The 25,062-nt window shown below is 40.1% G+C and overlaps 1 protein-coding gene across 1 annotated transcript in view; it reads left to right on the top strand.

Annotated features, from left to right (window-relative positions):
* The window catches only part of Xpo7 (exportin 7), an 83,009-nt gene extending 61,917 nt beyond the window's left edge, over nucleotides 1-21,092 (top strand). Inside the window, exons 14-28 of the mRNA XM_076853616.1 lie at nucleotides 2,271-2,406; nucleotides 2,918-2,991; nucleotides 4,117-4,197; nucleotides 4,900-4,963; nucleotides 5,355-5,463; nucleotides 6,352-6,458; nucleotides 8,881-8,969; nucleotides 9,725-9,832; nucleotides 12,244-12,326; nucleotides 12,534-12,748; nucleotides 12,972-13,110; nucleotides 15,902-16,062; nucleotides 17,159-17,257; nucleotides 18,346-18,473; nucleotides 19,485-21,092. Coding sequence (XP_076709731.1) covers nucleotides 2,271-2,406; nucleotides 2,918-2,991; nucleotides 4,117-4,197; nucleotides 4,900-4,963; nucleotides 5,355-5,463; nucleotides 6,352-6,458; nucleotides 8,881-8,969; nucleotides 9,725-9,832; nucleotides 12,244-12,326; nucleotides 12,534-12,748; nucleotides 12,972-13,110; nucleotides 15,902-16,062; nucleotides 17,159-17,257; nucleotides 18,346-18,473; nucleotides 19,485-19,578 — 1,687 coding nt within the window. The 3' untranslated portion in view covers nucleotides 19,579-21,092. The remainder of the gene's footprint in view (nucleotides 1-2,270; nucleotides 2,407-2,917; nucleotides 2,992-4,116; nucleotides 4,198-4,899; nucleotides 4,964-5,354; nucleotides 5,464-6,351; nucleotides 6,459-8,880; nucleotides 8,970-9,724; nucleotides 9,833-12,243; nucleotides 12,327-12,533; nucleotides 12,749-12,971; nucleotides 13,111-15,901; nucleotides 16,063-17,158; nucleotides 17,258-18,345; nucleotides 18,474-19,484) is intronic.
* The last annotated feature ends 3,970 nt before the right edge of the window (nucleotides 21,093-25,062 follow it).

Genomic DNA, 25,062 nt, shown 5'->3' with positions numbered 1-25,062 from the left:
AGCTTCCAGCCTTCAAATGTGCAGTGAGAGCTCTGCCTACAAACTTATCAAAAAACATTTCAGCAATAAATCAGCAGGAAATGATGGGGACAGAATTAGGAAAATTAATGTGGGAGTAACCATTAGTTCTGTTTAAGGATCATGTCTCAGCATAGTGGAATGTAGGCTACTTTTGCCATGCCAACACAAGTTACAAGGGAAACTGGTTTCTCAAATGTCACCAAAGGTAAAATTATAGAACTACAGACTTTCAGTTCTCTCTCTCAGCCATACATCCATTCATCAAGTTGTATCTGTGTAATCTTCATTTTATTAAAAACCTTTTAATGAACATTACAACTTATTGAAAATTTTTCGAAGTCAAAGAGAAGAAAGATGGCACATAACTAGTGATTTCCGAAAGTTTACATAGCAGAAATAAAAGGCAGAATTTTTATTTATTTATTTAAAGGCAGAATTTTTTTTAAGGCAGATGTTCTCCAACATGTTGATCTTAGACCTACCTTACCCTCTTAAAGAAAAAGAGGCATTGAGGTCCCCAGAAGAGCAGTTGGGGTTTTAAAACAATATGTATATTAATTTATTGTAAAACACTAATGAGCCCATTAAATGCTAACATTGTTTATTTTTATGAAGAAAACTATTTTTCAAAAAAATTAATTGGAAGAGCAGTGTTGTTTACATGTTTGCAAATCTTTTTTTTTTAATTTTTTTAATATTATTTTTTAGTTTTCGGCAGACACAACATTTTTATTTTATTTTTATGTAGTGCTGAAGATTGAACCCAGTGCCCTGCGCATGCCAGGCGAGCCACATCCCCAGCCCCAATTTGCAAATCTTTTTCATGTCTGCATGGTGGAATTCAGCTGGATTCTCATACCTACTTCTGCAATCAGTCTGTGTGTCTCACGTGGCCTGTAGCCTCTGGGAAACCTACTATACACTCATGAGATTATAAGCAAAAAGGACCAAAAATGTCTTTCTACTGTTGTGAATCATTTTGTGACCTTGCAGAGAGCTACTACTGTAAAGAGTTCTAAAAGTTCAGATGTTCTCTTTAGGGATGCACACACTTTAACCTGATGCCGTAGACTTTACTGGTCCCCAGACATCTCAATCTATAATTTTATTTGCAGTGCTGTGGATTGAACCCAAGGCTGAGCTATACCCTCAATCTATAATTCTTATTCCTCTGAAATTCCCTTTTTGTCTCTTTCTATGCCCATTTGCCTTAGCTGCCTTAATCCTAACAAGAGTCTTCATGGTATTGTCCATTGGCGTTCTTTGAAGAACTGAGCAAAGATGAAATGAGAACGATCACGTGTGGTGGCACACACCTGTAATCCCAGCTCCTCATGTAACTGAGGCAGGAGGATGGCAAGTGTCAAAATAAAAAGTTTTAAAGGACTGAGATATAACTAAGTAGTAGAGCATTCCCCTAGCATGTGCTAGACTCTGGGTTCAATCCCCAGTACTGCAAAAAAAAAAAAAAAAAAAGAAGAATGAAATATAATGCCTTTCTGATTTTGCAGTCTATTATGGTACTGTGTGTATCATTATATATAAATTTAGTTTAGATGGTGTCTTATATTTCTTTGCTCAAGTGTTGCAACACAGTGACTGAGTCTTATTTACTTATGATATGTAACAAATAGTTTGCTGCTTGTTCTCACACAATGAAAATGTCAGATGACTCACTTAAAGTAACATCATGCCTATTCATTCAATATTCTTTCACTTGCATTCCATTATGCTTTTTGGGGAAGAGAGCAGTGTAGGCAAAAGAGACAAAAACACAGGTGCACATCTCTCTGTCCTTGTCCCTGGACGTGCTATGAACATGGTGTTTCACATATCTGTATTTCCTTCGTGGCTCTGAGAGAAAAGATTGAGAACTTGGGCTAGTCCTTCATTTGTATAGATGAATGGAGTGCATAAAATTGTTCTATCCAATATCTCAGAAATTTTAGGAAATACCATGATCCGTCATGCCAGTGTGTTCCATAGTTTTTAAGCTGATTCTCAGTTCTACCCCCATCCAAGATCTCGGTGACAAACATCTCACTACTCATTCCTTAGTTGTGGTTCCTGTGGGGCAAGAAATGGAGACTGTTTTTTCCCTCACCCAAGCTTACAACCTGCAGAGAATGCCTTTCAGATAGGCTAGATAAGGAGAAGAGGAGGTATGTTTGGCTGTTTCAGGGTAGGTTGGGGTGTGTAGGGTGACGAGGCTATCCTGCTGTTGAGAGTCATTACTCCTCTTCCTCTAGGGTGCTCCAGCTGATGAACCTAACAGATTCTCGCTTGGCTCAGGCGGGTAACGAGAAGCTAGAATTGGCCATGCTGAGCTTTTTTGAACAGTTTCGTAAGATCTACATTGGGGACCAGGTGCAGAAATCCTCAAAGGTAACAGACTTACAATTGGCTCCATTTAGTTCTCACTTCTCACATGTGAAATTGCTGATTGAGAGAAACTGTTGAGATACAGTCTCCAGATTTTAGGTACTGGGATACTACAAATGTTTTCTCTTAGTGTTTAGAATTCTGGAGACTTATTGAGGAATTGGGTCTATTTCTCCTGAATTCCATATGCTTAACAAATGGCCAGTCAAAACATCTGTTGTTCTTCCCCAAATTGGCAGTTCTTAGTCTCTATACATGAATTAATCTTCAGAACAGCAGAAGGTTTTGGCAGAGTTTTTGTGATTTCAGGATTGAAGGGGACCAGTAAGAGAGCTCAGCATCTATCCAGTATTTTGTAATACTTAGAAACTGGCTCATCCCTTCAACAGAGGTTCACAGGATTGTTTTCAATTTTCTTCCCACATCTTATTCCCTGAATATGTGATTGTTAATCCAGGTATGTGATTGTTCTAATATTCTCTGGTTACTTTCTTTTCCTTTAACATGACACCAGCTGTACCGCCGACTCTCAGAAGTTCTCGGCTTGAATGATGAGACCATGGTCCTAAGCGTCTTCATAGGAAAAATGTAAGTGTTTCAGCTTGCCCTCAGCAAGAGGCCCTTGCAGTCCTGTTGCAACTGTACAATGTGATCTGGGCATTGTGCTGCCAGTGCCTGGGTATTACAGCATTGATCGTTTGCGTCAGAAAATTGTGCCTTTGAGTGTGTGACAAGCTGTGCTTAGAGATATGGCCCGGCCCCAGAGCATTCCAGGCTTGTACAGAATCTTCTCTTTAGCCTCTGGGATCACAGGTGAAACCTTGTCATGGCATTAGCAAAATGGCTCTCCTTCCCCAGTGACTGGTGCTTGACCTCTCACCTGATCCCTGAGCTACCCAGGATGCCCAGAGCAGGCATCACTTTCTGATGCTGATTTCCATTAGTTATGCCCCCAGGGGAGAGCCCCACTTTCAGATGGGCTTACTCCTATCAGGAAGCATCATACCCACTGAGGGTCTTAAATCTCCAAAATCTGGTGCTATTATTTGAATTGTCTTCAAAGTTGGCGCTCCTGATTGGCCCTTTTTTTGTTTTTGTTTTTGTTTTTAAGTTATGCCCCTTTAGTTACATTTCCCCTCTTTAGGAGCTCAATTTATCAAAGCGCACACTAGGAGCCAAATATATTACCCAGGGCTGTGTGCAAAGTGATGTTTTGCCTCCTTCCAACTATCCCAGCCCTAAACACTCATATCCATGAGCTGGTTAATAATTTAAGATGGAAAAAGCAAAGGGGGTCTAAAGGACTCTGCCAGCCAAGAATCCAGAAGCAAGGGCTACTAGAATTCTGCAGCTGACAGTGGATGGTGCAGGTGCAGAATTGCATACGTCTGCATGTTATCACTGCCGCAGAAATCTCTTACCCTTGCTGCAGAAATCAGCCCTGGAGTGCCCCAGAATTCCAAGGGCCTGGGTATGGGCCAGTGTAGCTTTGGAACCAAGTAGTGAAGATTATCTGAAGGATAATTTTTCTAGTCAACCAAATGTAAGTACGGAGATTTTATACCCATTTTTTTTTTGTGGTCGTGATGTCTGTGAATTGGTGATGCAGATGTGTGGTGACTTGATGGATGATATTCTTCTTCTCCCAGCCTTCAAGGAGACCAGGCAAATCAAAAGTGTCTCTTGCTTTTTTTTTTTGTTTTTGTCCTCCAGCATCACCAACTTGAAGTACTGGGGCCGTTGTGAACCAATCACCTCCAAGACACTACAGCTTCTCAATGACCTGTCCATTGGATATCCTTTTCTAAACTGGCTTCTGTGCACAGCAAAAAGTATGGCATGCTAGTCTTGGAAATTATGGCCTCCTGCTGTTGCTACTTTCATTAACTGTAGTGTATACTTGGGTATCCTCCATTTTCCTGAAATTAAAGCAGTACCCACACAGAATCCAGAATAAAAGTTCCCAACTGATTGGTGGAAGCATCCTGATGATGTTAACCTTTGCAACTATAAAGTTTGAATTGTTCTTGGTGAGCTTTTCACAACCATGGGTCTACAAGAACAGTAAATCCTATAAAAGTATTTGAGCTATTTTTCTCCTCAGTTCTCCCAAAGGTTGTACACAGCTGGTGTCATTCTGAATAGGAGAGGAGCTTATTCTTGATACACAGTGGTTACCTTAGGCAAGAGTTTAGGGCTCAAGTTAAATTCTCTCTTGGAACCCCCCACCCAGAAAGCTGCTCTAGAATATTCATAATTCATACGAGAAACTGCTGGGTTTTATCGATTTCTTTACAGATAGATGTTTAATATGACTGTTCTCTTATTGATCAGTTAAATACTGCTTAGAAGAGAACAATTTTTTCCACTTGGCAATAGTATACTCAAGTGGATTGGAAAAATAGATGTTTGGGTAAACCGTACTTAATCCAAGGGTTTTTTTTCCATCTTAAAGATTCTTGGTTGACTTCACACTTTCCTTGACTTTGTCTTTACGTACAGTAGTGTAAGGAAGTTAGTGAAGCTTAGTGCGGTACAGTTCATGCTGAACAATCACACGGTGAGTGATTCAAGCCCCTCTTCCATCCTCTCTCCATCGTCCACACACATGAAGGAGAGGTCAAGCTGAGGTCCTGGCTGCCACCACAGCACAGGCTGTTCCCACTCCCATCACACTGCCAGATTACAGTTCCAAGCATCAGAGCTGCTTTTTGGGATCAGGGTGACCTGAGTTACGTTGACATCACCTGCTACATTTATACCTGAAATAAGTTGTTAGCAGGCAACAACCACAATAATTTTAAAAAGAAAAGAAAAATACCCTTAGATCCTTAAGGAATGACCATGGAGCCATTAGCCTAAAAGGGCTCAGTAATTCTCAAATTACTGGCTTGCATTCTGCCTCTAACCCATGTTTTCACCTTTTTAACGTGTTTTCTTTTTTTCAATAGAGCGAGCACTTTTCATTTTTGGGTATTAACAATCAGTCCAACCTGACTGACATGCGGTGTCGGACTACCTTCTACACAGCACTTGGGCGTCTCCTCATGGTGGATTTAGGTACTGCAATAAATCCTGAGGCTCATGAATTAATCTGGCACTGTTTAAATTTTTATTTGAGAACAGAAAACTGTATGTGGGGGAAATCTTCTCTGTTGTTTCAGTAATAGCAAAATCATCTGGAATAACAGTCAAATTTCACCAAGAACACATCGTGCTGGCATAGTCCCTATAACTGGAAGAGAATACAGCATACTCCCAAAGTTTCTGATATGCTTATGGCTATAAAATTCTCATCTGTAAAATAAGAGAATTGTGCTTTAAGACTCCTGAACGCATCCTATTGGCCTGATACCTCCTCCACCCCAAGTTGGGGTGCAAACCCAATAGAGACGGTCAGCAAAGGATTTGTTGTTCAGGTTTCCAGCACATATGAACCAGGAGGGTTTGATCATCTCTGCAGCACTGATGGTGATAAAAGTAATTTGGGGTCAACTAATAACTGAAGCTCAGTGGTTATTCTAATTTTAAGCTATTTGAATTTAATCCTACTAAAATGAGATTATGAAAAATTACTAAGTAAGCATGAAGAAAGCTTCCCAAGTACCTCTTTCAGGTTTGAGTCTTGCCTAGTTCTCATATCAGCCATTGTCCTTTCTTGACTGTCTCTTAATTCTTACTGAAGGCTAAGTCACATCGTACCTAATACACATACCTATATCTCTGATACTGAGACTCAACCTCAAAAACTTAGGCGATCCCTGCACTAGAAAGTTTGTTTTCTAAGTTTTCAAATTTGTTCTTAAATTACTGTGAACTCTATTAGGATGACGGGACCCTTGGAATTACTCTGGGGCCTACTATTCTTTCATCCCGGCTTATTTCTCAGGCACATGCAGCTTGGATTGTTTGGAATCAGGGTAACACATGGGGTTGTTTCTCTTTCAGGAGAGGATGAAGATCAGTACGAGCAGTTCATGTTACCACTCACAGCAGCATTTGAGGCTGTGGCCCAGATGTTCAGCACTAACACTTTCAATGAGCAAGAGGCAAAGGTGAGTCTGACACCCACCAGCTAATCAGCTTCTGGTGGAACACCGTCCCTGAGAGAGCCCAGGCTAGCAAGCACTGCCAGAATCGTGCTCATCCTTATACCACCCACTGGTTAGCACTAGACTTAATCTTTTGGGATTGTAAAATTGAAGAACTAGTAGAGATTTATTAAAGTCTAATATTTTGCATTAAAGTATATTAATTCTGAAGCAACTCTTAAGACTTTTTAATGTGCATTTTCAGATATATTTGCATGGAGTTATTTACAATTTCCTGACTTTTCGGTTACTGCTGTATCTTTTATTATGTCCCCTTTTCATTTTTGATAATGCTCATAGGACATCTTTTTTTTTTTTTTTTTTTTTGGTACCAAGAATTGAACCACTTACCATTGAGCGACATTCCCAGCCCACCTCCCCCTTTTTTTCCCCCCCTATTTTGAGGCGGGTTCTCACTAAGTTATTTAGGGCCTTGCTAAATTGCTGGGGCTGGCTTTGAACTTGTGATCCTCCTGTCTCAGACCCCTGAGTTGTTTGGGGATTACAGGGGTCCACCATCACTGCTTTTCTGCATCAGTCCTGACTGAGATTTTTCAGTCTTATTAGTCTTTGCAAAAAACAAAACATAGTTCTGTTTTACACATTCTACGTGGTTTATATTTTATTCATTTCTACTCTATTCCACTTTATTCCTTTCCATTCTCATCTTTGTTTTCATGTTATTTTCTTTAGAGTTACCCAGTTCTGACTTATTTGCAGCCCTTCTTTCCTGGTATAATCAATATATAAAACTAACAGTGCCTCTTAGCATATTATTATACATTTATTTTTAATTGTGGTAAAACTATACAAACTTTACCTTCTTGACTGTTTTATGTATATAGTTTAGCAGTGTTAAGCCATTCTACATTGTTGTGAAACAAATCTTCAGAAACAAGGGTTTTTAAAAATTTTTGTATACACATGATGAAAAGTTTTTTATAATTTCTCATTTCTGTTAAGATTCCTGCTTTGAATTTCTACGTGTATGGATCTTAAGTTACTTTTAGTTGTTAATGTCTGGCTCTCAGAATTGTCATTCATTGATCGTTGCTTTCCTCATCTTTTTACTTCACACACACCTGGTCTCCTGACCTAGAGGTAACTGCTCAAATCATAAGATACCAGGATGTTAATATATTGGTAATGCTTTCTACTGCACTCCTAACAGCACCATGGCTGAGTAGGAGAACCACCAGATAGGGTATTGCAAGGCTTTACCTGAGTTTGTGAAGTTCTCCTTTTTTATCTTTAAGTATCATAGTTTTCCATCTTCACATCAGCAGGCTAGTTAGCAACATCACTTTGTCCAACTCTCTACCCTTTGCCCTTGTGTTTTTGGGGTCTGATGAGTACAATTCTAAAAGATGAGGGTAAGTGTGGAACATATTGGTGACTTAGGCTACAGTATTAACCAGTATCAAGGACTTAACTAAGGGGGATCAGTCTTTTCCCATCATATTAGTTCCATTAAAAGCAAGTAAAAATTACCCACAAGAATCTCCTTGACAATGGACTACAGCAATCAGACACATCTTTGTCATGTCCCATGAAACAAGTCTTTTAGACTGACCATGTTTTAGATTAGAAAATTGAGCTCCTGGTATCAGCTCAGAAATAGAACCATATGCTTAAAGCACTCTATTCAAAAAAGTATGGTAATTTTTGCCAAAAGAGTGAGGATCCCCATGTGTTCTACCTTCTTGAGCATATTGATAACTGTTGGAGTTTAAAAGCAATCTTAATGCTGATAGAACACCCCACCCCCAGTAGAAATTTTGTTGATGGAATATTGGGTTTGACATCTTGGTGCATGCTTGTGAGTCCTAAGATGGGCCTTCCTACCACCTAGCTGTCTTCTGTGGGCTTTCCCCCTACCCCATTCTTTTGGAACGGCTTTTTTTTCCCCCTTAAATTTATCATTTTAATATCTTTAAAACTTATCAGCCTTGATTTTTGCTATACTGAGCCACAGGCCATCCTGTTTTTTTAGTACAGCTTGTATGTCCCTTATCTGAAATACTTACACCAGAAGTGTTTCATATTTTTTTACTTTTTTTTTAATATTTGCATACACATAATGAGATATCTTGGGGATAGGACCCAAGGCTAAATACAAAATTCATTTGTTTCATATCACTCAAAAAAGTTTTGGATTTTTGAGCATTTCCTACTTTGGATTTTCATATGAGGATTCTCAACACAATAACAAGCTTTCTAGAACTCATTTTCCAAGTGAAAAGATCTCATTCTAGCATGGAGGAAAGTGATTCAAAATATTCAGTAAATATTTGTTGAACTAGAGGGAAGAATTTGATTACAAGGTGTGTGAAATCCCCCATTTTTGGCTTTTCTTCTATTTTTACATTTTTGTCTTCTGTTACAGCGAACTCTAGTTGGCCTAGTGAGAGACCTGAGGGGGATAGCTTTCGCCTTCAATGCCAAGACCAGCTTCATGATGCTGTTTGAATGGATGTATCCTAACTCAAACTAGAATTATAGTATACAAGCCTCAACTGGAGCATAACTTGGTGATGGAGTTATGGGAGTTGGGGGGATTGGCAAGGGGGGCATGGTGAGGCAAGAAGATGAGGAGTTTCCCATAAGGTCTGCCATGTGTCTGTCCTATAAGCTACTACTTCAAAGTGGTCTAATGACACAATGTTGCCTGAGGTTAGGACTTGAATGAGATCATTTCCCAGTTTCTCTTATAGGGCCCAGATATATAAATTCCTGTGGAACTGTTGCATGTAAACTCCATTACTTTCAGAAAAGAGAGATGGTTCCATGTATTCCCCATCCCTGAAAAAAAATGAAAGGAAGAAAAGAAAAACAGTTTTCAGTATTATAAAGTCTAACTTTACTTCATAATCTTGAACAGATCATTTCAAATCTGTGTGCCTCTGTTTAAATAATTATGACAAGGAAATAGTTTATCCCCTGTCCCATCATAGCAGTGGTAAAGAATAAATAACAATATGAAATACACTGTGCTTTGCAGAAAGAAAAGCACTGTATAATTTAAAGTGTATCATTAGATACACTTTACAGACTAAAAGAGTACAAAATCACTTCAGCATTTTCTAAATAGAATGATTCCCAGGTTAGCAAGCAAGAGACAGGAAAGTGAGGACTATAATTTGAGTTTATACTTGGCTAGTGCTGACAAATTGTTTAAAATTCTGTATCTTTCTGGATTCAGAAATTCTTCCTCAGCTTCTCATTTACAGATACCCATCCTACATGCCAATTCTCCAGCGGGCCATTGAGCTCTGGTACCATGACCCAGCCTGCACCACACCTGTGCTCAAGCTGATGGCTGAACTAGTTCATAACAGGTAAACAGGTGGAAGACATCAGAAGGGCACAGCTAGTCTTTAGCTGAGAAAGCCCTGAGAGAATTTTGTTAATCTCATGCTTTGGGAAGACTGTGGGAGATAAGATGGCACTGCTATCAAACTTGAAAACCCATAAAGGTTTGTTTTTCTTTGAAAGAAGAATATCAACCACACAAAGCCATACCGCCTGCAGGAAATAAGTCACCTGTTAGTCTCAGGGTTTCCATTCTTATGAGAAGGAAGTTTGGCAAACAAGATTCTGATTTCCCTGCCTACAGATACAAAAGTTAATGTGGTAATGGTGTTACGTCTGGCACATTTCAGAATAGAGATAGTTGAGGTTATGAAATAACCTTCTTTAGAAAAGTCCTTATTTAGACAAATTGAAGAGGGATCAATAAGGTTTTGCTTTTGTTGAAAAGTAAGAAATACTTCCAAAACACCAAATTTTAAATTTGCCCGACAATTTAAGGATGGTTAAAAAGGAAAGACCAGCACCTTAGCTTTGCTAGAATTTCAGGTATAAGTACATCTGTTTTGGCACTCTGAGAGAATTCATTTTCAAAACTACCTTAGAACTGGGTGTAGCGGTGCACACCTATAATTCCAGCCACCCAGGAGTCTGAACAGGAAGATTACAGGTTCAAAGCCAGCCTTGTCAACCTAGTAAGACCTTGTCCTCAAACTAAAATTTTAAAAAGATCCTGGGGATATAGCTGTCATAGAGTACCCCTGAGTTCAATTCCCAGTACCTCCCAAAAAAATTTTTTAAAGAATTATTTATTTATACATTAGATACTTGAGAGTACCCAGTGTCTGCTGGGCCACTTCCTTATCTGTTGTGCTAGGCAGAATCTCTGCTTTCTTCACTGTTAATTGCAATGAAAAGAAGACAATTTCAGGTTGTGATTAAGTGCTGTGGGAAAAAAGAAAAATTGAAAGGAATAGGAAGCTCAAAGAAGGCCTCCTAGAGACTCAATGACAAGATGACTCTGGTAGCCCTGCAAGGGTAAGGGGTGGTCTAAACTGAGAACACAACTGCAGAGTACTAAGAGAGGCAGAGTTTGCTGGGATCTGAGACAGAGAAATGCCATTGTGATGACAGCCTGGCAAGGCAGGCTGTGATAGAGTCAAACCAGTAGACAGAGGCCCAGTTTCCTGTGTCCCACACAGCAGTAGAGGAATTGGCATTGATTCTCATTGCAGTGGGAAGCTTCTAGGGCATTTTAAGCAAGGTTGTAAAATGATCTTGATTACATCATCTAAAGGTGTTGTTCTAGCTGCTACTGTGTAAAGAATGGGGACCACTGCAGCAGGAGTAGAAACAGGGAGGTCCTTTAGGCAGTGGGTGGATTCAGGGCACATTGTAGAACTAGATCTTCAAGGATTTGATGGAGACAGGGGAAGTCAAGAAGGGCTCCTGGATTTGAAACTTCACCAACCTTTGTCAGATGCTCACAAGCAGAGCAGACAAATCCCAGCTACTAGGGAGGCTGAGGCCAGCCTGGGCAACTTAGTGAGACTCTGTCTCAAAAGGGGATGGGGGTGTAACTCAGTGATAGAGCACTCCTAGGTTCAATCCCCAATATCACCACCACCGCCACCCCATTAAAAAAAAAAAAAGAAATTTGTTAAAAGAAGAGGTTTTTTGCTCTCATGAACAAAGAACTCTAAACAAAATTGTTGGAAAAAAATCTTCCTTTTCTGCCTAGCTTCTTTTGGAGCAATCCAAGTCCCTTTGTATCTTTTCTTCTTCTAAAATGGTAACAATGTATATACCCCTCCCTCCCTTCATTGCCACTGAGGCTATAAGGGTGATTAAATTACTGTCTGAAGGGCTGTAATAGGAGCTATATGTTAAGTGAAATTGGGATTTATCAAAGAGTAATTTTAGATGTTGCCTCTTTTTGTTTCTTTGGTACTGGGGGATTGAACCCAGGGGCATTCAACCACTGAGCGACATCCCCAGTCCTTTTTTAATTTTGAAACAGGGTCTCACTAAATTGCTGAAGCTGGCTTCAGACTGACATTCTCCTGCCTCAGCCTCCCAAATTGCTGGGATTACTGGCATGCGCCACTATACCCAACTTGTTTGCTTTTTGGCTTTTCTTTTTCAGTGCAAAGGATGGAACTCAGGCCTTCACATATGCTAGGCAAGCATTCTACACTGAGATACCACCCAGCTCTGTTTGTTTCTTAAAAATATTTTCAATTTGAGTAGCAGAAACATGAATACAATATGTTGGGCTTCTGGAGATTAGTGACATTACTGTATAAATATCTTCAGCAAATTTGGTTATCCTCACCTTGGGAAAAGTTGTCTGTATATTCTACTCCAGTAAGAGCCTCATGTACCCCTGTTTTCCAAGAGAACACTTTTGACTCTTTTTCCCTGTATATTCTCTGCTCAGATCCCAGCGACTCCAGTTTGATGTCTCTTCTCCCAATGGCATCTTGCTTTTCCGAGAAACCAGCAAGATGATAACAATGTACGGTAAGTACTTTAGAGCAACAGGCCCCTGGAAATAGTCAAGATAGCATTCCCAGGGGTGCTTTGTTCCTTATACATGTGTATCACAGTGCCAGTTGCTAGCATGGGCCTGCTGGAATTTGTATGCCTTTGGAATAGGAGGGTCAGGGTGGCATAAAAATATTAATTCTAATGTGGCTGATTAAATATTTAACTTACATGTCTACTCAGGCAATCGCATCCTGACACTAGGAGAGGTCCCAAAGGATCAAGTTTATGCCCTAAAGCTCAAAGGCATCTCTATCTGCTTCTCTATGCTGAAGGCTGCTCTCAGTGGGAGTTACGTCAATTTTGGAGTCTTCCGTCTCTATGGAGACGATGCCCTGGACAACGCTCTACAGACCTTCATTAAGCTGCTTCTCTCTATTCCCCACAGTGATCTCCTGGTAAGCCTTAAGCCTCATTCATTGATAGGATCTTGCCCCTCATCATTTTTTTTTAACCTAAGACTGTGTGATTTCCAAGAAATCACAAGCTAACCCCTTTCTGCTAACAAATTTTTTTTTTTTTTAACCAAGTGAAAGGAACAAAACTATTTTATTTAAGGTCTGCTTCCTCTATGCTGAAGACCACACTAACTAGGATGATTTTCTTCCTCTTCTGCCATAGGATTACCCCAAGCTCAGCCAGTCTTACTATTCACTACTGGAAGTCCTGACCCAGGACCATATGAACTTTATTGCAAGTCTGGAACCTCATGTTATTATGTATATTCTCTCTTCCATTTCTGAAGGACTTACTGCACTTGGTAAGCAACACAGTGGGCTGACTTATACCACTTAACCGAAGGAGAGAATCTTGCCCCAATGTTCAAAGGATTATTGTTTTAGGAAGTACACCCTAACAACCAAGTATGATAGTTATAGCACATTCTCATGCAGCAAGTTCTTATTGATCCCTTCCTAAATACCAGGCACTGTGTGAGATACTAAGGATACTGTAATTAACAACATATAGACCCTATCTTTAAAGAACTTTGTACCTAGTGAATTAAACAGGCACACAAATGGATATCTGCCTTTTTACTATACTTACACACTGCAGTGAGGTGAGTGCAGTGTGCCACAAGCCCTCAGGAAGAATACCTAAACTCCTGGCTTTGAGAAGATGTGGTCAGGGAAGGCCTGCTGAAGGCTTGACAGCAAAGCACCCACCAGGCTGGGCGAGTGGCACACACCTGTAATCACAGCAGCTCAGGAAAATTGCAAGTTCAAAGCCAGCCTAGTAACTGAAAGAGGCCCTAAACAACTTAGCAAGACCATGTCTCATAAAATATATATTTTATGTATACATATATGTAATATATAAGGGCTGGGGATGTGGCTCAGTGATTGAGCACCCTTGGATTCAATCCCCAGTACAAAAAAAAAGCATACATAGCAAATATGCACAGGTGTTACCCAAGTTGCTAGCCATGAGCCCTACTGGCAAGGAGGAGGCAGGAATTCCAGATAGCTACAGTAATGCAGAAGAGTTAGGAATGAAGTGAGGCTGAATTCTGAGTAGGTACAAAAATGAATGTCATGAAGGGCCCTTCTAGTAATATTAGGGTGTGTTTAGACTCCTTCCTGAAGGCAGTAGAAACTCCATAAGTTTTTCCATCCTAGTCCATAGTCCATACAGTTCCTATTGACTGTTTTGTTTCTATGTTACCTCTTCAAAGTTTTTGTGTATATGTGTATATATATGCATGTGTGTGTTTTTAGAGAATAAAACACTTTTTTTTTAATATTAGGCAACTGCAGAATAATCAAGCTATATTACAAATGTACACAGAATGACTTCTAGATTATCTATTGTGAATTATCCGTATGTCTGGGCCATTTCTATGATACACATTTACTTCCATCAGGAGCTTATCCATATCGAGGACAGTCCAGTCAGGTGTCAGATCTTGCTTTGGAAGGCCATTTTATATCTTCTTAAAAACAGAGGGACCGAGCTGGGGTTGTGGCTCAGCAGTAAAGCGCTCGCCTAGCACATGTGAGGCCCTGGGTTCAATCCTCAGCACCATGTAAAAATAAATAAGTAAAATAAAGGTATTGTATCCAACTACAACTAAAAAATAAATATTAAAAAAAAAACAAAAAGAAAAATAGAGGGACCTCACTGGACACAGTGTCACACACCTATAATCCCAACAGCTAGGGAAGCTGATGCAGGAGGATCACAAGTTCAAGGCCAGCCTCAGCAATTTAGTGAGGCCCTAACTAACTTAGTGAAGTGCTACCTTAAAATAAAAAGGACTGGGGATATAGTTTAGTGGTGCAGTGCCTCTGGGTTCAATCCCTAGTACTGAAAAAAAAGAAAAAAATAGAGGGACCTCAGCACTCCAGGAATCAGAGATTTATTTACTCTTTGAAGTATTTATCATTCAGCCCATTTGCTTCACCTAGTCAGCATTCAGTCCACAGGTTGTGCTATCATGTTGCCTTGGTAAAAATTCACAGATGAGTTGGGCACAATGGTGCACACCTGTAATCCCAGTGACTTGGGAGGCTGAGGCAGGAAGATTGCAACTTTGAGGGTAGCCTCAACAGTTTAGTAAGACATTAAATGGGCTGGGGCTATAGCTCATTGGTAGAATACCCACAGGCTCAAGCCTTAGTGTATATGGGGTGGCGGGGGTGGGGGGCAACAAAGGCTGGCTTTCCCCAAGATGCTTCAAAGATAACAATAGACTCCATTCTAAAAAATGTAGATGTCTACTGGCTATATGAAGTTGGTTTTAATGCCATACCCTCTACACCAGGTAACTCGGCATAGGCCCACACCTCAGCCTTGTTGGATTCTAATCACAGTGTTTTCAGTTACTAGCGCTGTATGATTTTTCAGCAAGTTTCACAACCTCTCCAAACTGTGCTGTTCTTGTGTGTAAGATAGAACACATACATCCTAGAGTTCTTGAGAGGATAGAGATAATACCTATAATGTACTCAGCACAGTATTTGGCACAAATGAAGTGCTGGATGAATGTAAACTAGTTGTAATTTTTTTAAATTGAAAGTAAAATTTAAGAAAATTCCACAAACATCTAAAAATACACACACATCTTTCTAAACTATTTGTGATTTTTTTCACAAAGCAGAAGACACATATCCATAACACACTGAGCTAGTAATTTAATTAATATTATTACCATACACTCAGTATCAAACTTAGAAATTGGACTCGGTATGGTGGCAAACGGGTAATTCCAGATCTGTGGGAGACTAAGGCAGGAAGATTGTAAGCTCAAGGCCAGCCTCAGCAACTTAACTAAATGCCGTCTCAAAAATAAAAAGTCTGGGGCTGAAGCTCAGTGGTAGAGTACTTGCCAATGTGCTACCAAAAGACTTAGAAGTTGGGCCTTGCTGTATGATAGTATGATGGGGTAAGAGGTAAACAGGAGACATCCTGAGTTGGGCTTTGGCTGAAATGACCTCATGCCCAGTCTTAATGGGGTACTTCTCTGGGATCTAGTTAAGCGTGATCCCTATTGCCCAAGTCACCCTCAACAGCTCAGTATCCCTCTCTTCCCCCTGCCCACTTGGCTCCAGACACCATGGTATGCACAGGCTGCTGCTCTTGCCTGGACCACATCGTGACATACCTCTTCAAGCAGCTGTCACGTAGCACCAAGAAGAGAACAACACCCCTGAACCAGGAGAGTGACCGCTTTCTGCACATCATGCAACAGCATCCAGAGATGATCCAACAGGTAAGGAAGCTGCCAAAGGTTAGGAACAGTGACAAGGTGTCCTACAGTAGAAGAGAGTGGAGGCCAAGCAAGATGATGAATTGACCTCTCAGTTTCACACTGCTAAGGTAGAATTCATGTCTTAAAATCAGTGGAGCTGGATGCTCATGCCTGTAATCCCAGAAACTCAGGAGGCTGGGGCAGGAGGTTCACAAGTCTGAGGCCAGTAACTTAGCAAGACCCTGTCTCAAAAAATAAAAATTAGGCAGGGGATGTAGCTTAGTGGTAAAGCACTGGAGTTCAATCTCTAGTATCCCCCCCAACCAAAATTAAGATTTATAGTGGATTTTGAATTTACTAAATAATCATTGGATATAGAAAGTCTAAAAAAAATCAGGTTCTGAATTGTTGTTCTGAATGGCACAAACCCTTTGTCTTGATCCTATTTCATGCACTGTCCTCTTCCCATGCACTGCTACCCATTGGTGAACACTGAGTGTAAGTTAGCAGTAATCAACCTTCTTTCTGGCTTATGCTTCCATTTGCAAAGCTAGAACAAGAAAGTAACTGACCACACAGATCACACATGTCTCCATATTTTATTTGTCTAACAAAAACAAGATTTGAAGGAACCTGCAGCAATACAATACTAAAATAGATGAGAAACTGGGATTAGTAGAATTTTTCATATTTAAACCAATAGTGTGTTAGACGCTCTCATCATTGTCTGTTCCTCAATAGCAATGAAACAATTCACAACTCCATCATATCCACAAAATGTCAAAAAAGCTGTCTGAGACCAGTCCTTGGAAGCAATACTCTAAGGTGGTTTCGCCTACTGTAGTTGGTTTACTTGACTTCATCCCAGTCCCCACAAGTCAAAAATAAACTGGGAAGGTCCATTTGTAAATGAAATTATCAAGTCAGTTTAAAGAACAGGAAATCTTAGATGAAGAAAAACTTACCTTGAAATAAGACTGAAATTAAGAGGCACAAAATATTTGTCTGGTTTACCCTACATAGAAAAAGCTTTTCCTAATACCCTCCTCTATTTGGGATCTATCAACATATTTTGGGTAGCCACATACTAGGTCACTGCCTGATTTTCCATTTTCAGATGCTGTCCACGGTGCTGAACATCATCATCTTTGAAGACTGTAGGAATCAGTGGTCTATGTCTCGACCTCTGCTTGGCTTGATACTACTTAATGAAAAGGTAGGAAAGCCAGCTTCCTAATGGCAGAGGCAATGGTAACATACATTGGCTGTCCCAGGCACTATGAGAAAGGCTTATAGAAAGCAGGCATGGTGGTGTATGCCTGCAGTCTCAGCTACTCAGGAGATTAAGGAGGATCACAAGTTTAAGACCAGTCTAGGCAACTTAGTGATACCCCATCTCAAAAGAAGGGGCTGGGAATATAGCTCAGTGGTAGAACACTTGCCTAGCATGCATGAGACTCTAGGTTCAATTCTCTAGTACGGCAAAAAAATAAAAATAAATAAAGGCTAATAGAAATATCCCAGAAGTATGACAAAACAGGGAATTTGGGCCATTTACTGAGCATACCCTATTCCTGTTTGCCTGATAGAAGTAGTCCATGTGGCAGTTCAAAGGGTAAAATTCATTTCCTCTAACTAGTAAGAGGACTCCTTTAAAGGAAGAATGTACCTGGATATCACAGCACTTGATAACCCAAATTCTAGTTCCAGTTCCACCATAAATAAATAGGTCTTGATTTCTATAAAAGAAAACAGCTTAAGGTACTTTAGAAATTTAAAATTCCTGATTTTTACTTGTGCACACTCCTGTAATCCCACCTGCCCAGGAGGCTTAGGCAGGAGGATCACAAGCTCAAGGCCAACCTGGGCAACTTAGCAGGGCCCTTTCTATCAGAATTTTAAGAAAAAAGAAGAGGGTGTAGCTCACTAGTAGAGTGTTCCCTCGCCATTATCACACACACACACACACACACAAATAAAAAATACTAATGATTTTTCTAAGTAGGATATCCTGAATTTAAAAAAAAAAAGTATCCAGGGGCTGGAGTGGTGGCCCAGTGGTAGAGCGCTTGCTTAGCATGTTGTTGAGTCACTGGGTTCGATTCTTGGCACCACATATAAATAAATAAAATAGGCATACATTGTCAACTAAAAAAATATTTTTTAAAAAAGTATCCAGTTTTAGTAGGTAGTGTATTCCATTCCTTCTTTAAAAACATTATTCCACCACTCTGTAGGTGAACAGAAGGCTAATCTGCTTTTTCCCCATCTTCCCTTACCTTCTGTTTCACTCCTTGCCCACAGTATTTTTCTGACCTAAGGAACAGTATCGTCAACAGCCAGCCACCAGAGAAGCAACAAGCCATGCATCTGTGTTTTGAAAACCTGATGGAAGGCATTGAGCGGAATCTTCTAACAAAAAATAGAGACAGGTAAGCACAGAGGACCCTGCCAAGAAAACCTGGGCAGCTGTTAAATTTTAAATCATTGAAACAAGGGCCATTCTCTGTATTTGAAGCCCATCTAAACCAACGCTGTCCAATAGAAAGCACGCCACATATATAATTTTAAATTTCTTAGTAGCCACATTTTTAAAGAGTCAAAAGAAACAAGCAAAATTCAATTTAATATTTTATGTAACCCAGTTTATCTAAAATATGTCAATATATAATCAATACTTTACAATTGAGTCTTAACATTCATTTTATTGTACTATCTTAAATTCCATGTATTTTATACTTACTGGCACACCTCAGTTCAGAAGCTAAATTTTCATCAGTCATCCTTGATCTCTATTTAGATTTCATAAATTTATTGTTGACAAAGTAGATTCCCATATCCAGGTTGTTCCAAACATACTTAGATGTTTTCTAGTAGCTGAACTGAATATCTGGGTTTTTTAATTCATTTTTATTTAATTCTAGTTAAGGTATTTTAATTTAAAATTAACTAAAATCTGACTGGAAAACTGAATTTTAAATTCTATTTGATTCAGTTCTAAGTCGCACAGGCCACAGATGTGGCTAACATGCCATAGTGGAAACACCAGCTCCGTATCACTGATCTCTTGGCATTAATTAAGAGATGAGATAGCTTCATCCTCTTACCACCCTCTCTTTGTGAGGGGTTACTTACCACCCCTGTGATTGATACTCCTTTTATACTGTCATGCTGAATTTCAGGTCCCCGGATTTGACCACCTCTAGCTTGCTATGAAATTGCCAGGTAGAAAGTGGGGCAAAACTTGGCCAGCTTTCCCTTATAGTTTTAACAGTGAGATTAACTGACCTAGAACTAGAACCCATCTGTCTATTCCTTTGTTTTTCTTCTCAGTAGCCACTTCTCTGATGTCTGTCTGTCATATATATACATATATGTATGTATTTTTAAGCAAAAACTTTTCCCTACCACCCTCCCCCAACCCACATGCATCCTTTCTTCAGGTTCACCCAGAACCTGTCAGCATTCCGTCGGGAAGTCAACGACTCGATGAAGAATTCCACTTACGGCGTGAATAGCAATGATATGATGAGCTGACACCTCCTTGGACTCTACTTGTACAGAGCAGCATCCCTTTGGTGTGGCCCAGAGGGGCAAACAATTACAAGGGAAAGGGCCTGGCTGATCCCTGGCTCCTTCCTCCAGGGGTGTGGGGAAAATGGCAAAGGTCAACTAGCTACTTCCCCAGGGAATAGGGTGTGTGTGCACTCACTAGTGGGCAGGGCGCTGCTGGTTCCTGGGCAACTGGGTGGGAAGGGTGGTGGGAGGAAACAGAGACACAAACATCTGAGACTCCAGCCCCTTCCTGCTGGGGCCACCCAATGGGGGAGAACCCCCAGTGTCCTGCCACAACCTGCCTTGTATAAACATGTACATTTTTTCATAACATTTTGAACAAGGTTTATATTGACTCAAGTTTAAAAACAAAAAGTGTGACTGAAAAATTTTTACAGAGTCTAGTGCACCAATGCTGATGTGAGGGGTTATGTATGCGAGTGAAGAAAATGTGTATTCTGGTGGCCTGAAGCTTTACTGGACAAGGATGTGTGAAAGTGCAGAGATATATTTAGTGACACAGTGTAGAGAGGCAAAAAAAAAAAGTAAAAATTCCAAATGTATATTTTTTCTTATTGCCCTTTCCTTATCCCAGAAATGATCACTTCCTGTTGCTGTATTAACCCTTGTTATTAGGAACTCTAAGCCATGCCAGAACACTGTCCTTCCCGTTTAACTGTGGATGCTGCCCTAGGTCCCCTGACCTCTTGCAGTGACAAATAACTCCAGCTAAAAGTGTTTGGTGTTCTTATCACCATCCTTTCTCCCACTTTGCTTACCCTCATCCTCAGACAGATGCCTCTTGCTTTTAAAAGTTGGATTTAACTATGTGTTTTAGGGTTCTTGGTCTCTGTATAAAGGAGAGACCATAGAGAAGTAAATGAGCCAGTTGCTCTCTGGTTGAGCAATTTGGGTGAGTCCGCCAGAGGCCTGACTGTGTGTGGCCATAACTTTGTCTTCCCCAGCCCTCGAGGCAGTGTGTGTGGGTGTGTGTGTGTGGATATTTATGTATGTACCCTGCACTCGTGAATGTATGTACTGGAGGAAGTTACGACAGGGGAGGGGTTCTTAATAACAAGGTCTACCTAGCATGAAGTATTTAACATTTTCCCACCCCTTGAAAATATACATTTTTATAAAATGAAAACCATAATAAATGTTTTGAATATAAAAAATTAACCTACAGAGGAAAATTAATGGAGAAAGCTATTTGCCTTGTACTTTTTCCACAATTATTGCTGCTAGTTGTTCACATCTCTAGTTCAGCTCTTGCCCATGGGACACTCATCAATTAGGTTTTGTTTTAATTTCTCTCCTCTACCCCCAGAAACAAGCCTGTTGATTTTTTTTTTTTTTTTTTTTTTTTTCCTTTTCCTCTGGCGACTGTGTGGTGACTCCTTTCTTGCGTGATCAGGTTGCGGATAGACTTGTAAGGGTGTTTGCTGCATACAGTGTAAGCATTGTGACCGCCAATAAACTTCAATGGTTTCTACTGACCTGGTTTCAGCAATCAAGTCTAGTGTGTGTTCAGGAACGTGTCTCACTAAACATAAAGCTATTTGAAACATGCATTCTTAAAAGCCAGTGAGCAACAGGGGCCTCTCAGCCTTAAAAATTAACTTGTTTCTTGTGGAGTAAATGCAAGTGGTGGCCACACCTATAATCCCAGTGACTCAGGAGGCTAAGGCAGGAGGATAGTAAGTTCAAGGCTAGCTTGGGCAACTTAGTAAAACTGTGTCTCAAAATACAAAAAAAAAAGCATTGGACTAAGTCTCACTCAACTTCGTTTTCAAAGTATGATTGGTTCGGCTGACGTGCATTGGGGATAGCATATGTTGTCCACAGCTGAATGAAGCCACCTCTTTACTAGCATGGTATTAACGTGGCCACCCTCAGACAAGCAGTAATTGAAGAAAGCCCAGCTTTGTTAGTGTCTTGACATCTGCTCTTCTGGTGTGGGCTGGGCTTTATTCAGTAGATCCTGACAAGTTCAAAGGCAAATGCTATCCCCTGAATACTTCCAGACCTTATGGGCCAGATTTAGCAAATGAAGAACACTAATGAAATGTGAACTCCTAATTCCAGAGCTGCACAGTACCTAAGTATGCTGGAGCTTCATTACCAAAAACACTGAAAAGCAGGTGTGTACCTTACTGCAGGTTAATAATATCCAGTGAGGGGCTAGGGATGTGGCTCAAGCGGTAGCGCGCTCGCCTGTCATGCCTGTGGCCCAGGTTCGATCCTCAGCAACACATACAAAACAAAGATGTTGTGTCCACCGAAAACTAAAAATAAATATTAAAAAATTCTCTCTCTCTCTCTCTCTCTCTCTCTCTCTCTCTCTCTCAAAATAATATCCAATGATTCATAGGTTCAAGAGTGCCATCTTGTCTGACTTAAATACTCATTTTTGTGCTGTTTCAGCCTTCTTTGAATAGGTATAACCTCAGTTTTGTTTTGAAGGCAAAAAAAAATTGTATTCTAATGGCACAAGATCTGTGATCCTGGCAACTCTAGAGGCTAAGATGGGAAGATCTACAAATTCAGAGACAGTCTCAGCAACTTAGCAAGACCCCATCTCACAAAGACAAAAAAAGGACTGAGAATGTAGCTCAGTGGTAGAGGACCCCTGTGTTCAATCCCCAGTGCCACCAAAAAAGGCAAATAGAATTGACTGATATTAGCATCTGTAAGCCTAGCAGAGAGATAAAATAGTGAGTGGTGAAGTTCCATTATTAAGCAAAATTCTCCCGTGCTCCAGGGACTTAGAATTCTAATTCTGAAGACAAAACAGTAACAACTTTCTCACAGGTACTTGAAAAAGAGTCCCCTTTTCCCCAACTATCTTGACCTGCCTATCCATCTGCAAAATCCCAGAGCCCTCTTCCTTCCCTTCCACAAAAATAATTTGAGACAAGAAACTCATCAGGCATGGTGGTCTCATCAGGACAGGCTGAGTACATGGCCAAGGGACTGTTCTCTCCTAATTGCCAATTATAAGAGCAGGTACCCCCCTGCCGGTAGCCTTTTTTGGTAAAACATGATTATTAACTTCATATAATTCAACCTAATAAAAGCCAAGTTAAATCTTAAGTTCCAGTTTCTCTAGAAATCATGTGGTTTTATTCAGTCAAAAAATGAATTTATGTAGGAGTCTCTAGATGATTACAAGGTACTTTTTCCTGAAACAAACTGTACCTTACCCTGAAACAACAAATTCTTTTATTTTTTAAAATTTTTTAATTGATTTTTAAAAAATAAATGACAGCAGAATGAATTACAATTCTCACTACACATAGAGCATAGTTTTTCATCTCTCTGTATATAAAATATGTTCATGCCAATTTGTGTCTTCATACATGTACTTTGGATAATGATATCCATCACATTCCACCATTTTTGCTAACCCCCTGCCCCCTCCCTTCCCTTCCCACCCCTCTGCCCTGTATAGAGTTCGTCTATTCCTCCCATGCTCCCCCTCCCTTATATCAGAGAAAACATTCGGCATTTGTTTTGGGGGGATTGGCTAACTTCCCTTAGCATTATCTTCTCCAACACCATCCATTTACCTGCACATGCCATGATTTTATTCTCTTTTATTGCTGAGTAATATTCCATTGTGTATATATGCCACATTTTTTTTAATCCATTTAACCAGTGAAGGGCATCTAGGTTGGTTCCACAGTTGAGCTATTGTGAATTGTGCAGCTATAAACATTGATGTGGCTGTGTTAAAACAACAAATTTTTTTTTTAAGAGAGAATTTTTTAATATTTATTTTTTAGTTTTCTGTAGACACATCATCTTTATTTTTATGTGGTGTTGAGGATCGAACCCAGGGCCCCGTGCATGCCGGGCTTGAGCCACATCCCCAGCCCACAACAAATTCTTTACTGTCAATTATTAACTGTTTTGTGTGTGTGCACTGGTTTTCTTTTCCCACTAAAGTATTAATCAAAAGAAGGGAGGCTGGGCACTGTGGTGTATGCCAGAAATCCCAACCACAAGTATGGCAGCAGATGCCTCTAATCCCAGGGACTCCAGAGACTTGAGGCAGGAGGATTGCAAATTGAAGATCAGTCTCAGCAACTTAGACCCTGTTTCAAAAAAAAAAAAAAAAAAAAAAAAAAGTGGGGGGTGGCTGTAGATGTAGCTCAGTGGTAAAGAACTTCTGGGTCCAATCTTAAGTACTGAAAACAAATAAGGCTCAGGTTCACATTTTTTAGTTTTTAAAATTTTAGGAAGTAAGGACTCAGAAGATCTAACTTTATGATGACAACTAAGAAAATTTTTTCATTCTCCAAAACATGGGTTTATTAAGGATTTTTTTACCTGGAAGTGAAAAAGTGTTGAAGTACCCTATGAAATTTCATCCAGGTACACAGATAAAATATCCATGGTAATGGGATAAGAATGATAAATACAGGTCCAAAACACCACCCCCCATGTCCTACTTGCCACCAGTCAACCCTGTCCTCATACAAAATTTTTGGTTATATCTAGAAACCTAAGCTGACATCCAATGTTGACATCTCAAGTGTCAAAGCAGAAGAATATAGTCACAGGGAAATTTAAAAGAATAAAAATTATTTGTCAGCCATAATTATGCAACTGTTAATTAGATGCTAGATAATGTCTAGAGGGGTTCTTGCCTTTAGCTGTTTTCTGAATCCATTACCTTTACCTTGGGTGCCTTAGATACTCTGAATTCAGTGGTTGTTAGCCACTTTAGTGTTTTCAGAACCAGTGGATCAACTAGAGGAAGCAGCTATCAGACAATTGGACATGAGACCATCAGGGTAGAGGATGGAATCAAGTTTGGAAAGTACTCCCCTTCCTCAGAACATAGTTCTTGGGAAAATTTAATGTTTGTCCTTTATGATGTGTTCATTTGTCAAATACTGAGCGTCTATAAATAATTTTCTGATTGTCAGCAGTGGAAAAGGAAACTCAAAACAGAAAATGTCATCTGCAAAGCAAATTTATTTCCACTCTTAGGTGTAAGATCCATGATAGTTCAAACTAGGTTTAAAATACAGTCAACAGGCGATGTACGCTCCAGAGGCTGAGACGGGAGGAGGAACAGAAGTTCAAAGCCAGTGTCAGCAACAGCAGGCACTAAGCAACTCAGTGAAACCCTGCCTCTAAATAAAATAGGGCAGGCTGGGGATGTGGCTCATAAGGTAGCGCGCTCGCCTGGCATGCGTGCCGCCCGGGTTCTATCCTCAGCACCACATACAAAGATGTTGTATCTGCCGAGAACTAAAAATAAATAATAAAATTCTCTCTCATTCTCATTCTCTCTCTCTCTCTCTCTCTCTCTCTCTCTCTCTCTAAGAAAAAAGAAAAATAAATAAATAAAATAGGGCTAGGAGTATACTTCAATGATAGAGTATGTGCTTAGTATGTGCCAGGTCTTGGTTCAATCCCCAGCACCTCTTATCCCCCCCCCCAAAATAAACAGTG

Source organism: Callospermophilus lateralis, chromosome 4, assembly GCF_048772815.1.
Source record: "Callospermophilus lateralis isolate mCalLat2 chromosome 4, mCalLat2.hap1, whole genome shotgun sequence".
NCBI lineage: Eukaryota > Metazoa > Chordata > Mammalia > Rodentia > Sciuridae > Callospermophilus > Callospermophilus lateralis.
This window is presented reverse-complemented; position numbering and strand designations above follow the sequence as displayed.